The 14,582-nt window shown below is 36.3% G+C and overlaps 1 protein-coding gene across 1 annotated transcript; it reads right to left on the bottom strand.

Annotated features, from left to right (window-relative positions):
* Positions 1 to 1,564: 1,564 nt before the first annotated feature.
* Positions 1,565 to 13,502, bottom strand: LOC116296689 (uncharacterized). Its single transcript, XM_031704747.2, has 8 exons — positions 13,401 to 13,502; positions 12,306 to 12,650; positions 10,865 to 11,111; positions 6,107 to 6,441; positions 4,643 to 4,732; positions 3,897 to 4,119; positions 2,326 to 2,531; positions 1,565 to 1,952 (listed from the first exon to the last, which is right to left on the bottom strand). The coding sequence occupies exons 1-8, from the start codon at positions 13,494 to 13,496 to the stop codon at positions 1,833 to 1,835; spliced, it is 1,662 nt and encodes a 553-aa protein (XP_031560607.1). The 5' UTR covers positions 13,497 to 13,502; the 3' UTR covers positions 1,565 to 1,832.
* Between the last annotated feature and the right edge of the window lie 1,080 nt (positions 13,503 to 14,582).

The raw sequence follows: 14,582 nt of genomic DNA, 5'->3' as shown, positions 1-14,582 counted from the left end.
TAAAGATTACGATTACTGCTCAGATTTCCGCTCTTCCGTAAAGTAACAGTTTAAAACAAAAGTTTAAATGTAGGCTTCACATGGCATTTACTAAGAAATTATATTAACTCGAAAAACTTGCAAATAGGCTTGACATAATATTTTCAGAATTGATTTTTTACTGAGATAGTGAATTTAGCTGATTGCAAAATTTATATTTATATTTCGTCATTTTAGTGTGGGAACGAAGGTTTATATTTCCAATATGTTTTATATTTCATAAGGGATTTTAGTTTGGTGTTATCGTTTTATACTGAGAGCTGGACACCAAATTTGCGAAAACCTTTGCAACCTATATAAGTCACAAGTAAAACGGTGGCGCCCTATTTTAAGTCATAACCATTACCATGTTGGGGTTATAAACTAACTATAGAAATCAACTATTCTCTATCAAATCAACAAATTAAAAAAAAAAACATGTGCAAAGGCTATAGGCACTTCATGTTTAATACAGTATATCCGTTAAGTAATGAGAACGGAGGCAATAAGCAATACAAATTATTTAAATACGAGGGCTTTATAGCCTTATTGACGACGTTCAAGGTATTTTAGTATTTTAGTTCAAATTTTATAAGGTTTTCCTAAAAAAGATGGTTAATTGTCATAGATTTTTTTTCAACGGTCAATGCACGTAAGAAATCCTTCCAAGAAATGTGTATATTTAGAAAGTAAGTGCGACTATTAAAAATAAAATAGCAGCAAAATAGCTGCAATTAAACAACGCATCTTTGGTCTTGTTTCACAGAAATATGGCAAAGTTTCCTTGGCCGTCGACATTTTTACGCTTTGAATTTCTGTTTAATTTTACTTAAAAAACGATATACATTATCCAGTTTAGTGAAATTTACCTTGGATGTCTTCCATTAAAATCCAAATTTCGGAGATTCCGAACTTTGTATGGAAATTGAAAAGTGGTTTAAAAAGGTGAGCAAAATATAAGCTTTTACTTCTTTTACATAACGATGTTTGGCTTAAAGGAAGACAAATTGTGAATTTTTAGACTGGGGAAAGATCAAACAAGTATAGCACTTTATGTAGGAAAGTGTGAATAGAACGTGCAATAACGTAAGCTTTTTGGTCAAACAGAGCAAAATATTCCGTTGATACGTGGACGTAATTTACAGAATGTAAGCTTCAACTGAAATATCACTACTAGCGTTGACTGGTAAGCATTCATTTAAATCAAAAAAATAAATATTTTTGAACATTTTCTATGTTTCGGCGGAATTTGATCCTAAATATCTTGTAATCTAATAAGAGTCTCATATTAAAAATAACCTTTCACAGTAAGACAAATGCGGATAGACTCTCGAATCTCTTTGATGGCCTTTCTCGTACATTTATAAAAGAGACTTAGATCGCTCATGAATCTTTTACGGCTCAAAACTCTACCAACATGGCGGCAAAACAGCTTACAGCTCAAATTTCGCACATGCGCAGAAAAAATCTCTCTATGCTGTGCAAGGGGTCTATACGTGGTATGACGTTAAAGAAAATATAGACACCAGACGCAAGACACCATATAACTTCTCTGCTTCAATGCTATTTTTATTTGTATCACGTGATAGGTAATTATACGACCTTGTTACATGCGTAGAATTTTCGCCAAGGTTACATGGAAATACAAAAGAAATACCACACAAATTCCATTGAGGAAAAGTGAGATTTCTTTTACATTTTCATGTAATCTCGTATCCCAGATAATTTTGAAAACGTTTCATTACAAACCAAGAGGATCGACGTTTCGGTTCATCATCTCGGACATCATGGCGTTAACTTTTGGATGTTTTCAATCAATGACTCTTAGTTGAATCCTTGTGGATGTTGCATACAGGGTCATTCGGATCCCTTGGGTAAACATTTGACCAGTAAATGTAATACACCCAAACGTTCATGTTAGTAAACTTTGCGAGCTGAAAAAAATAAAGTAGTTACAGTGAAGGCGATTTGAAGACTACAAGAGCCATATCTGATCTGATATATAAGATAGATATATATATTGATGAGGATGATGATAATGATAGTGTCCGTCATTTATCAACTACTTTTCACATAAAAGTGATCAGAGGCAAACTAAATATTAAAAGATGAATATAGTAAACAAACAAAGTAGTCCAGGGCCCGGTTGTACGAAGGGTGGATAGCGCTATCCGACCAATCCAGTGTATAGATTTATTGGATAACAGCATCGATTTATACACTGGATAATGATTTATCCATCGGATAGCGATATCCACCCTTCGTACAACCAGGCCCAGCAGTGCACAACGTACAGGCTTGACTTACATCAATATCTTTGCAATTGGTGTCTCGCATTATAGGTGCCGTGCAGGGCAACTTTTTGTTAACAGGGATTTTGAGCTCGTAAAAGCCAGACGGGCTCGTACATTCGTCCTTTCCCATCATCAAACCATTGGCCGAGCCACCATTTAATGGGTGGCTGCACATTGCTTTCAGGCGTTCATCATCCTCTTCGACGCAGACATTCTCCTCTGAAGCGAGATTGTTTTATTTTCCATGTCCATGAAAACTATATATATGACAATAATACATGGATATATATATACGCCACTGGCTATTTAGACCCAGATTTGCTAAATACAGCACTTGCGATGCGATCATATGTAGTAGTATACATTGATAAATAATGTAAATATCTATTGAGATTCAAAGTCAAAAAATTACTAAGAGACGATGTGGTCACGGATCGTGCATGAAAATGCGTTTTACAAAAAGGCATGAAAAATAAAAATGAAGCACGAGAATCTCAGATGCTGGAGAGTTTTACACTGCGCTTCCCGATCACTATTGCACAAAGATATTCAGACTCCAATACATCATTGAAATGATACGATTTAACCGTTAATTAGCAGCATTTTTATCGAAAAATTTTTGCAGAGTCAGAATTTACCGTCTATCTATGAGGTATGTGTGGCTTAGCGGTGTGAGTTTCAATACTCGTACAGTGATTATATTTAATAGTATTGCATAATAGTTAGTACTATACCCCATTCACACCTAAACGTGTTTAGTTAAACTGCGTTTTCATTATAAAAAAAAAATTGAGAAACTAGAAACCTACAGTATAATGAAACTTTCCAAAATACTATCAAACCAAGACAGAGGATAGTTTACATGCATTATTTCACCAAATATTGTGCAGTGTTCGGCGTAGATAGTTTTTCAAACCTGTTTAGTTAAACCACTTTAAAACATGCTTAAGCCTTGGTGTGAATGGGGTACTAGACTCTAGGCTGATTGTGGTTGTTGTTTTATTTATTTATATTTATTTATTTATATTTACTTATTTCTATTTATCTATTTTTCTATCTATCTTTCTTTCTTTCTTTCTTTTTCTTTCTTTATTTTCATTTATTTTTCTTTATTTATTTATTTTCATTCATTCATTCATCCATCCATCCATTCCTTCCTTCCTTCCTTCCTTCCTTCCTTCCTTCCTTCCTTCCTTCCTTCCTTCCTTCCTTCATTCATTTACTATTAACTAGTACTAACTAACTAGCCATTTTTCTTTCACGGGTTAAATAATATCACTCTACTCGACACTAGTCACATGTGAGCAGATTTGATTGTTGGTTCTCTCCTGTCCTTTCAGTATTTTTCTCTGATTCTCTGGTTTTCCTTTCTCAGTAAAAAGCATCTTATAAATTTCAAATAGCTTCAGTGGACGAGGAGCCACCACGTGGAAATACCACTGTTAAATCCGTTATTATTATTACATTTATTTATTATTACTATTATTGTATTATTACTTCCAGTCAACATGTTACCCATTTGTGCATAGTTATGATTTAAAATTACGTTTTACTTTACTTATTTGAGTAAAAAGGATTACTTACCAGATTTGGTGGGGTCTGTTTTACTTTCCCGGCAACATTCCTCATTGCTGATTTTAAAACGGTCAAACGTAAGGTCCCTGAAATCTGTTATTGGCGTAAGGTATTGTTTTATTTGGCCATCACCAGCGCGGAAATAAGCTCTGCTTAGATGGCGGACATCGAGTCTGACCTCATCCCAAACGCTTGTAGGTTGTTTCTCAGTACCATAGAGCTCAACATACATCTGTTATAAACGAATATTATAATGAAATGATTGCTTGCTTCATCTAAAAGGTCTAAATCAAACATTAAATCGTTAAAGTTAGAATTAACATAACATGCAACGACGTTTTTGGCATTGGGTAGTTTTTGTATGACTAAAAAAGCCATTGCACGTTGTATTTTCACGGTACGGAATGTGTAACGTCCTTTGAGCCAATAAAAGTAAACCAATAAATGAGACGGTTTTTGTATGAGTGGGAAAAGTACTGTAACGACTCCATTTATTAGACGGATTAGTAGGTTTATACTAAAACAATTTTGAGATAGAAACATGGTGCATTGTGGTCTCGTTTCAGTTCAAACATCTTTTGTTCATCATACCTTATATGGCGTTGTTTGTATCGGAGCTAGACCACAATGCATCCTTATCGAACTCAGAAAAGGCCTATGGTCTAGGGGTTAATAGCCCATTCGGCCTTCGGTGTTGTTAAATCATTTATTTTATCAAAGGAAATATTTATCATATCGCTTTCATACATACGTACTTTTATAAGCCGAGCATTGTGACATGTGCTACAAATTTGGTCCTCTCCTATACTGAATGTTGTTGAACCCGTTTTAATTTCCTCAAACATCTGAAAATCCGACAAAATTACAGGATTTATCAAAGTAATGTTAAAGCTTATTGTAATGTACTATTGTAAATTTTCTTGAATGCGAGGATAACATGGAAATACAAGAGGCCAGAAATTCCAAAAAAAAGTGTGATTTCTCTTGTATTAATTACCATGTTAGCCCCTCATCCACGATACTTTAAGAAGAGTCCATTAAAAAAAAAGGCAAACCATACTTCACATTAGGATAAAGAACGTTTACACTCACGTGATAAGGCAGCCATATTGGTGTACCAAGCAATAGAAACTTGCTTAGTGGGAAGCACGGGAGGCGTAGCGGTCAGAGCGCTCGCTTCTCATCATGAATGCGGCCCGAGTTCGAGTGTGCTTCGAGGGTTTTTCTCCGGGTTCTCCGGTTTTCCTCCCTCCTCAAAAACCAACTCCTAAATTCGAATTCGATCACTGAACAGGGGCCACAGGTTTGTTAGCCCCTGGCTTTTAAGTGCTACCCTCGTAAAAAAAGAAAGGACGGTTTCTTTTCTACATAGTTTTTGCATAAAAAAGAGTTCAATTATAGTTCAAGAGGATAGCAAATGTGTGCACTTGAAAGGCTACGGGTAGTGGAATCTATTGTTCAAACCAACATGGCTGCAGCTACTATAATATTTCCAAGATGGATTATATTTCGTCCCCTATGGCCTAAAACAGTCCCAAATTGCACTGCAATGTAAACTCGACTTATGCTCATTTGAAAAGGACGCTTTTTTTCTCAAAGCTCTGCTATTCCATATTTTAGGGGAAAAAGCATTTTTGACATCGCTGACAAAGAAATATCACTTGACTTACTTTAGTCAGGAAAACAACTCGGGCCCTTGTTTTTGGCCTAATTCCTGATCATGGCACGCTTGGCACACGAAGGATGAAATTTAATCCACACAGTAAGGTCGATTAATCCCACTAATAGGAAAATAAATTCCTTCAAAAAAGTTGGTAAATAATTTCAATTATTCTTTAATAATAACAATAAAATAATTTTTCGATATATAATGGGTCCTTTAATGCTATAGACATGTTTCTACAGCCCAGCTGCCATCACCAGTAGTAGATAATATAGATCACAAATTATTGCTCAGTTTCTGCTCTCAAGACCATTTGGAAATAATAAAATAATGATGATGACGATTGTTAAATCGATGATGGTCATGACGATGATGATGATGATGATTGATGATGATTGATGATGATGATGATGATGGTTATGGTTATGATGATGATGATGATGGCGATGATGACGATGATGATAACAGTGATGATGATAATAATGATGATGATATAACCCTAAATTCTATGATCCACTGGCATCTCATGACAATCGACGACATTCTTGACAATTACCTGTTTGTCTTTCACATTATCAAAACTCCATTTGTGGACTTTAGTTCTGTAATGCAGCTTAGAGAAACAGCGTGTGGCCTTCGATGTAATGTCGGACAACCTCTGAGATACTTGAGAGAGTTCAACTGCACCATTAAGTTGCCCGGTGCCCAGCGCACTTTCTGAGGCGATACGTTGGAACGAGCTCATGATATCATCCAAGTTCCAGAGGGTACGGAAACCAAGGGCTTTCTGGAGCTCATAGATATTTTCCATAAACGACCGTTCCAGTTCTTTGTAAGTACCAAGCAGATGTTCCAGGAAGGTTTGCCGAAGTTCATTGGTTATAGAAGCATCTAGAGTGCAATAACGATAATAATAATAATAATAATAATTAAAAAAAACAATTGCAATTATTTTCAGAAGAGTACAACGATGTATGACAAATTACAACAAATATGGCGACCAAATGTTCTGCACTGACAAGCAACTGATTAGCCACGTGTTCCAGTGGAAAAAATATAAGCATTTTCACATGTATGAGAGGCTAGTTGGTCACTAGTCAGTCCAGAACAACAGTTATTCAGATTGGCCGCCATAGTTTGATTCATGGTGTATAGAATGCGCTGAATATAATTTGTACAAACTGAACATAACTTGCATAACAATAAATTGCTCAACCGAAAAGCAGGACTGATCTACTAGATTTGCTGATTACTGTTTACATTTCGAGAATTCCTGAGCTTACATTTGGAAATGTGGATGGAAGGAAAGCTCTTGGTTGTAGCGTAAAACGCCGGTACACTTTGGGACACAACAATGTTGACGAGAGAGTGTAAGCTTCGTTGTAAGCTTCGTTGCATCTTCATGTCCACCATCTATATCATTAACATGAAATATAAGCTCAGGAACTCTCAAAATATCAGTCGATTCATTAAAAATTTTAAGCACAAAAACAGTCTATAATTGTTGCCGCCAGTAGTCGGCGAACATATCATAACTCGAATTTTAAAACGTAAAATCAGGCCTCAAAAGCTAGCAAATATTAGTTTTAATTACCATAAAAAGGATCTGTAGGTATATCTGCATTCATTTCAAGAGAATCTTGACAATTGAAGCGAAATTTTGAGGTTGAATCGGGGTTTGAATGAGTCATAAATCATAAGGAGCCAGAACCACTTTTCTTTCACCTTAGCATGATGAAGCTGTTGCTATGGATCAAATTATCATCCCATTAGGTTATGTCAACAGGGCTTTGAAATTCAATAACGTTGTTTGCTGTTTTATATTCTTTACCGTGTATATATGCTTAGTGTCAAACAAAGTTCGACAAGCGCGCAATTTTTGAAAATATATAATCCTATACTGTCTTGGAACTCGAGTCATAAGACCGTGATGACTTCAGATCAGAGTGCTTCGTCCACAATTGATTACGACAGTTTATAATCTATTGCTCGAACCCCATAAAAACTGGTGGGCACTAAATACCAGGATATGTGGTCAGTCACCAAAAAGGTTTGAGGGGGCTGCTTTTACTAGCAAATTTCCTAAAGAAATCAGGAAGATACGACTCCAGGATCTTAAAGACGAAAATGGCGCGCAAATAGACCATCATGTATTTGACGGAGGCCAACAAAGAGGAGGTTATCGAAAGGATGAAGTCTACGTTGGCACCAGTTTTTGTATCTTTGCTGGGATACTTAGGCAAAACCCCAAGACTTTACTTCTTGAAGAGAAGAAGATTAGAAGCATCATAGAGGTTATAAATGGTGTGGACGTAAACCTCCAACAATGCCAGCAAACCAAGACACCTTGCCCCAGAGTCAGAAAAAAGTAAGGCCAGTGACATTTTCTCTCTTGGTTGTATCTTTAAAGATTCATACGTGATCAAAGAACTTCAAATTTGTCAATTTCAATCTCTCTATAGAAAGTGCTGAGAAAAGAGTCCAGACCAAAGACCTACAGGGAAGGACGTTTGCAACTTGTTACAATCATGTCGCAAACTCTAGTTTCTCAATTAATTAATAATTAGCAAACGTTTTAGTGTAAAACACGTATTTTAGTAGTTCACACGAATTCTAAACACTCAGTCTGAGTGCACGTCTCTAAAAATTCCTGTTCGTAAACTACAAGTTTGTACAAATTATTTTAAACGAGGAGACCAGCCTAAGGTTTTCGGTTCATTTCAAAACTGAGGATACTGGTGTCTGAAAACTAATGCTGACATTTTTTGCCGTTGGTATCGACTAAAAAGGATGAATCCTCGAACTTTCAAATATATTACTATTTAATGTTACTGTTATGAATTGATCGATAAATGTTTATATATGTTAAATATCGCATAATAAAAAGGCATACTGTTTTGAATCGCCTTCAAAAAGGATTAAAACAAACAATTCGTTGACAGCTACTTGCCATAATTTTGTCGCCTCTAGTGGTTAATAATCCTGGAACCGTCAATAGGAATTCGAGGAATGCGGGAAAATTTCCGGCATTTGTGTCGGTATCCAAGTGGTTCTGGCTCCTTATGCCCCTGCTGAGAATTCCGCCATTGCACACGCGTCTTCGGTCCACGGCAAACAGAATAAAGACAAAAAACTCTCTTTTGCAGCCAAACTTTATGATAAAAACTATCGCCAACGATTAAAAAAAAACACTTCTTCCAACTTTATACGGAGGATCGGGTCAATCGAAACAGAACAAAGGTTAAAAACTTCACTATAGTCTTGGTATCGCTACGCTTTGCCACTCAAAGTCTTATTGTTGTCAAGGAATATATGGCTGGCTTGCCCACCACGGGCTTGTTGCTATGGGGCAAATTGACACGTGATCAATTCCTGCAAATGGCCTATTATGATCACACTTTAGTCAAAAAACTGGCTGACTTGCAATATACGTTGTTACAGATACTGCAGCCATCGTAAATTAGGGGATATCCAAGGAGCAAACGTAGAAATATTTAAAGTGCTACATGGACGAAAATCGCTCCAAAATCAAAACTCTTTCATTTGAGCTGAAACTTTGCTGAAGTAATCTTTGATACGTTAATAATCACTCACTGAAATATCTTTTTGATATTCGAAAGAAAAAAGACGAAATTTTATGGTTGATTTTCGTCCGCCATTAATTTGTTTGTCTCACGGCCAAAGAGTCATTATGTACAGCGGTTTCTCTCTGTGACGTCATACGAGCAACCTATTCAAGTTAGCGTCGCTTTGACCATACATTTCTTGTTGTTCGATTACCTGAAGTTTATTTGGTGCTTTAACGCGTTATCGTGAAAAGAATGAACTCAGTAAACTTTTTTTAAGGCTTCGATACTTTTTCAAATGGTGGAAAGTCCTTTGGACGCTTTCTTTGTCAATCCTGAAGAGTTAGAACCAGTTGCTACCAACGAAGAAGTTATTGTGTATAAGAGAGAAGATGAAGCCGAACTAGAAGAAGAAGTAATAGTTGCGAAGAGGTTTTCATAAGAATTCCTTACTTTCATTCCATGATTTGTATTTGCTACATAGTGTCCATGATATAAAGATCTTAAATTTGAAGTTTCAATAAGATCTAACAGCTATTTATGATATAAAAAAATCCGATTGCGTTATGATGTGAAGATTTGTTGATAATTACTTAGATCTGTGTGCCGAATAATTTAGAATGTGAGCTCATAATTCTCCTGATTTGCTACAGAACGTTTATTATTTGCTCCAAAATGTTTATTATGCATTTTTAAATAAGAATAAATAAATAAATAAGAAACCTTTGACATGTTTTTTTTTTTCAAAGATGATATTAGATGATCGTATGTTTTTACCTATTAAAATAGGTAAAAACATACGATCATCTAATATCATCTTTGAAAAAAAAAAACATGTCAAAGGTTTCTTATTTATTACTCGCCCGACAGCGGCGTCTGTCACTCAGCTCGTAGATTTTGCTTTTGTGGCTTTTGGGTCTCGCGAACCAAAATTGTGAGGTTGCTCTTTGCGTTTGTATGTGATTATACCTTGAAAAGTTGTTGTCCTTAGAATGATTCGAATAAATCCCGAATCTCCCTGTCACTTCACGCGATGGAGCCGCTAGAATAACTCCCATGCATCCTATGAACTTTGTTGTGATTCTTGGCGTGCCGAGATGTATTGAAATTTCCCAATTATGATCGTCAATATTATTGAAACTGAAAAAATTTCATTGCCTAGACATTGTTTGGTCATATAGTAGTTAAGGAATCGAATGAAACATTATATATTTTCTGAATAAACCAAATAAACCCAGTTTTACGAACATGGTACATACCTAAGCCACCAATGTTTTGGTTTGGGTTGAATGCATGACGTCATACGTTACTCGTGCCAGTCTTCTAGAGCCGAATTCTTGTAACAAGAAATTAATGGAGGACGAAAATAAATCGTACAATTTTGGCTCTTTCCTTTCGAATATCAGAAAGATATTTCAGTGAGTGGTTCTTAATGTATTCAAGATTATTTCAGCAAAGGTCCAGCTCGAATGAAAGAGTTTTAATTTTGGAGTGATTTTCGTCCAAGTAGCACTTTAAAATGCATAGAGAGGCGAAATTACTTTTTAAAATAATTTTGCGCTTTGGTGTTTTGCATATCGCTCCAACTTCCAAAGAATTCAAATGTTCTTTAGATGTGTTTCACAAACACCCTGGCAGGTGTGCTGTCTATAAATTTTCCAATATTTGCTTCTTTGGCATTTCACAATCTCTTACTTGAAACAATAGAATTCAATTCGTATCAGTAAAAAGGTCTTTTGCTTTCATACCTGTTGGGTTGCTGAGTTCAGTAATTGCTTTCTCTGTCTTTTCCAGAAGTGGGATATCAAAATTGTGTCCCCCAATAGTGTTGTCAAGGTCCATAATTTTTGCTATCATGTCGATGCGAGCTGCGCCCAAAACGAAAAAGGACTCAATTTCCGCTTTAAGACTGGCAACGTCACGAGGTTTAGTAGCCTCATCCAGCAGGCATACCAAGTCAGCAGCAAACTGTTCTTTATTCATCTCTAGTTTGGCCTTAATGGAAACAAAATGTAACAAGAATAAATGTAAAAATGTGGAAAAAATATTTAAAAAAATAATCACATATGGTTAAAATTGAAATGATTATAATAAATGTAATTGCGCTTGAAAAAGTAAAACCAGAAGTATGGTTTGCATATATTTTTGTGTTTTGTAATAAAACGGAAATCAAAATGGCGGAACTAAGATGGCGTTCATTGGGAATCATAAAGTAGTAATATGATCTTTTTAAATTCGTTGCTTGTTGCGCACCTTTCGGACCAAGTGATGCAACTCTTGGGAGTTGATTTTTTTAAATATTTAAATGTGATCAGGATTGCTTAAGATGAGAGATGAATCTCTCAAACATGTTGAAATAAAATTAACTGTAGGTATGAAATACCGGTTGAATAGCGTCGCTTCGTTTTTAAACTTTAAATGTAAATGATTTAACATGTTCGTCATAAAAGAACAACTATCCAACAAAGCTAAAAAGGTCCATTCCTATATCGCATTACTTTTTCGCGTCCTGTGACCACAGGTAGCCCAAGCTTGGTTTCTGTGGTTTCCTGTTATAAGGAAATTGTATGGGTATTCATCAAAACTTTCAATAAAATCATTGAAACGTGAAATAAAGCCTCAAAATTTTACCCGATCATTTCTTGAATTTAGCCCGTTTTAAGACACGCAGAGCGAAAGAAGTGCTATTTCTCAATGATCGGGTAAAATTGCGAGGCTTTATTTCACGTTTCAATGATTTTATTGAAAGTTTTGATGAATCCCCATACATTTCCTTATAACAGGACACCACAGAAACTAAGCTTGGGCTACCTGTGCTGTGACATGCTTTATTGTGACAATTTGGATAAACCACAGACACTCAAACTTTCACTGGCAGAGCTTAAAATTCCTATTAAAAAATGTTCGACAGGAAGGGAAATAAGTTTGACTTCTGGTCACAGCACCTTGATTTTCACAAAAAAAATTATCGATTATCGTCAATCCGGCATTAACGATATATGAGCTCACTTTTTGAGCCTTCCAGTAGCTGGCTTACTGTAAAGCAACATTATTTATAATTAATTATATTTTACCGCCAGGCTATGCCACTGTAGTGGAACTCACACTTTTACACGTGCGAGTGCTAGGTGACCCTTAGAAATTCCATGAAACGGATCAGTATAATAAAAAACATTGCAAGGTACTTACCTTCATCATATCAGGAACTGAGCTAACATTAACTTTGTCAAAGTCCAATTCACTGGAATCGGTCAGAGGCACGTGTTTCCCAAAAGTCAGCCATTCCTTGACACTTCCAATAACGGAATCAAGAGATGTAAGACAAGCTTTGTTTGCATCGTACTCGGCAATTGTAATAGCTGTCTTAATGGAGTCGAATGGACCTTCGGCGGAAAGAAAACCTGTCATACCCGTAAGCACTGCAAAAAATTGTTGTTTGCTTAACCTATTTGTCGCTGTTTGTTGAGCCTCCCTCAATGACGAGGAAATTTTTACTATGGTATTTTCCATCTGTGTTTGTGTTTCTCGGATGGCCTGCAGAAACAAAATTAAAAAAATAAGTGTTAAGGTAAAGTAAAATATTTTTTTCCGGAGATAAGGTTGGCTATCATTTTGTTGCATCTCCGCTTTGTTCCTGTTCTCCGACCCCGTCCCCTCTAATAAACAGTGCGCTTTCTCGCGTTTACGGCATCGACATTTACACTTTATTTCACGTGAAGATATACAAGCAGATCTATATCCTTTGTTGAGAAGCAGCTCAAAAAATTTGAAACTGCTATAATGGTCGTATTGTTCGAGTGATCTTTAAAATATCTTAATTTTACTGAAAACTTGCTAACCGCTGAGTTAAGAGCAATTGGAGGCATGCGCAGTTGTCACTAGAATCTAAACCATCCCTCGACATCCCGTTAGTATGCAACCAGGGCTTCCAAATTTTCTTGAAAGTTAAGGAGGCACTGGGAATGAGTATGTAGGCATCACTACAGAGGAAAGAGCTGACCGACAAGAGCGATGTGAGTGGTCGAAAGGAGTAAACTTAAATGATCAACTACCAATTTGAGAGCTTTTAGGTTTGACGTCACTTCGTATGCTACGTCATAGCGGCCATGTTGACTATACAAAACATTCCTCATTAAGCTTCTATTTTTAAATCAACCAAGATGGCTGTTGTGTCATTGTTATTTATATCTCAAGGGATTTTTTGGTCATGTGGTTGCATTCCAAGAATAGGGCCCTTGCTTTCGGGACACATAAAAAATGGTAAATATACGCTAAATACTGTACCGTCATATACATCCTTTTCTCGCTTTCGTCTATGGTTCTTGCCGCACATAGTCGTCCTTTCTGTGCATTTACTTGTTGAGACGCTGCTGAGGTCATTACAGTCGCTATCTGCAAAGAAACCACCATTGAAGATAAAATTACAACCAGTCTTTTCAAATAGATGTCATTCATAAAAGCTAAAATGATACCCAATGATACCCACTAGTAGTATAGGGAATGGGGGTTCCAGCGCAATCTCAACACGGGGTAAGACCCGCGTCAAAAATCCACCTACGGACGACCCCCACTCCAAGTGTGGTTGAGGGCAACAGCGCAAATATGTTAGTCTATATATGGAGTGCGAAGATTGTAAAGAGTTTGCTTATGATTTCTGTGTAAAGTGCTTGAAACCCAAGTTTGTACCTACTAAGCCAAATGAGTATATTTGTTGTGGTAAGAAAATGCGAATAGAAGACGACACGTCAGCACAGTGTTACGAGTGTGGTAAGAATATTCGTAATGCCGTACCAAATGCTACCAGAGAGCAGTATTACGCCAATGGAGGTCGTAAGAAAACGCCATATAAGAGAATAAAATACTTCAGGGACTGGATGAGTCATATCCAAGGTTTACATCCGATATATTTAAGCGACGAAGTAAAGAAGAAAATCATAGACCATTTAGAAGAGCCAACCCCACAAAGTCTACGAAAAACGTTGAAAAAATTAAAACTAGGGAAATATTACAAAGCTATTCCCTATCTTTTGTCTGAAATTACCGGTAAGTCTATTCCCGAGGTTTCTGATATGACAAAAGCCGAGTGGATGTTTTGTCGGCTGGATAAGGATATTCTTTATTACCCTGACGTAATTTACGAAATATTTTACAAGATAGACCCCAACCACCCCCTGTTAGGATGGATTCCGAGGCGACAATAACATATTACGCGTAATTCATACGATGAATTTATATTACGCGTAATAATTTGCCAAATAAGGTTATGCAAATAATTTATATTACGCGTAATAATTCGCTAAATGATTCATATTACGCGTAATAATTCGCCAAATAATTCGTATTACGCGTAATAATTCGCCAAATAATTCATATTACGCGTAATTATTCGCCAAATAATTCGTATTACGCGTAATAATTCGCCAAATAATTCATATTACGCGTAATAATTCACTGAATTTATATTAC

Source organism: Actinia tenebrosa, unplaced genomic scaffold (genome assembly GCF_029948245.1).
Source record: "Actinia tenebrosa isolate PJP-AT-01 unplaced genomic scaffold, QUT_ActTen_1.0 PGA_scaffold5__44_contigs__length_20552954, whole genome shotgun sequence".
NCBI classification, from domain to species: domain Eukaryota; kingdom Metazoa; phylum Cnidaria; class Anthozoa; order Actiniaria; family Actiniidae; genus Actinia; species Actinia tenebrosa.
The sequence above is the reverse complement of the archived record's forward strand: the minus strand, read 5'-3'. Positions and strand labels throughout refer to the sequence as shown.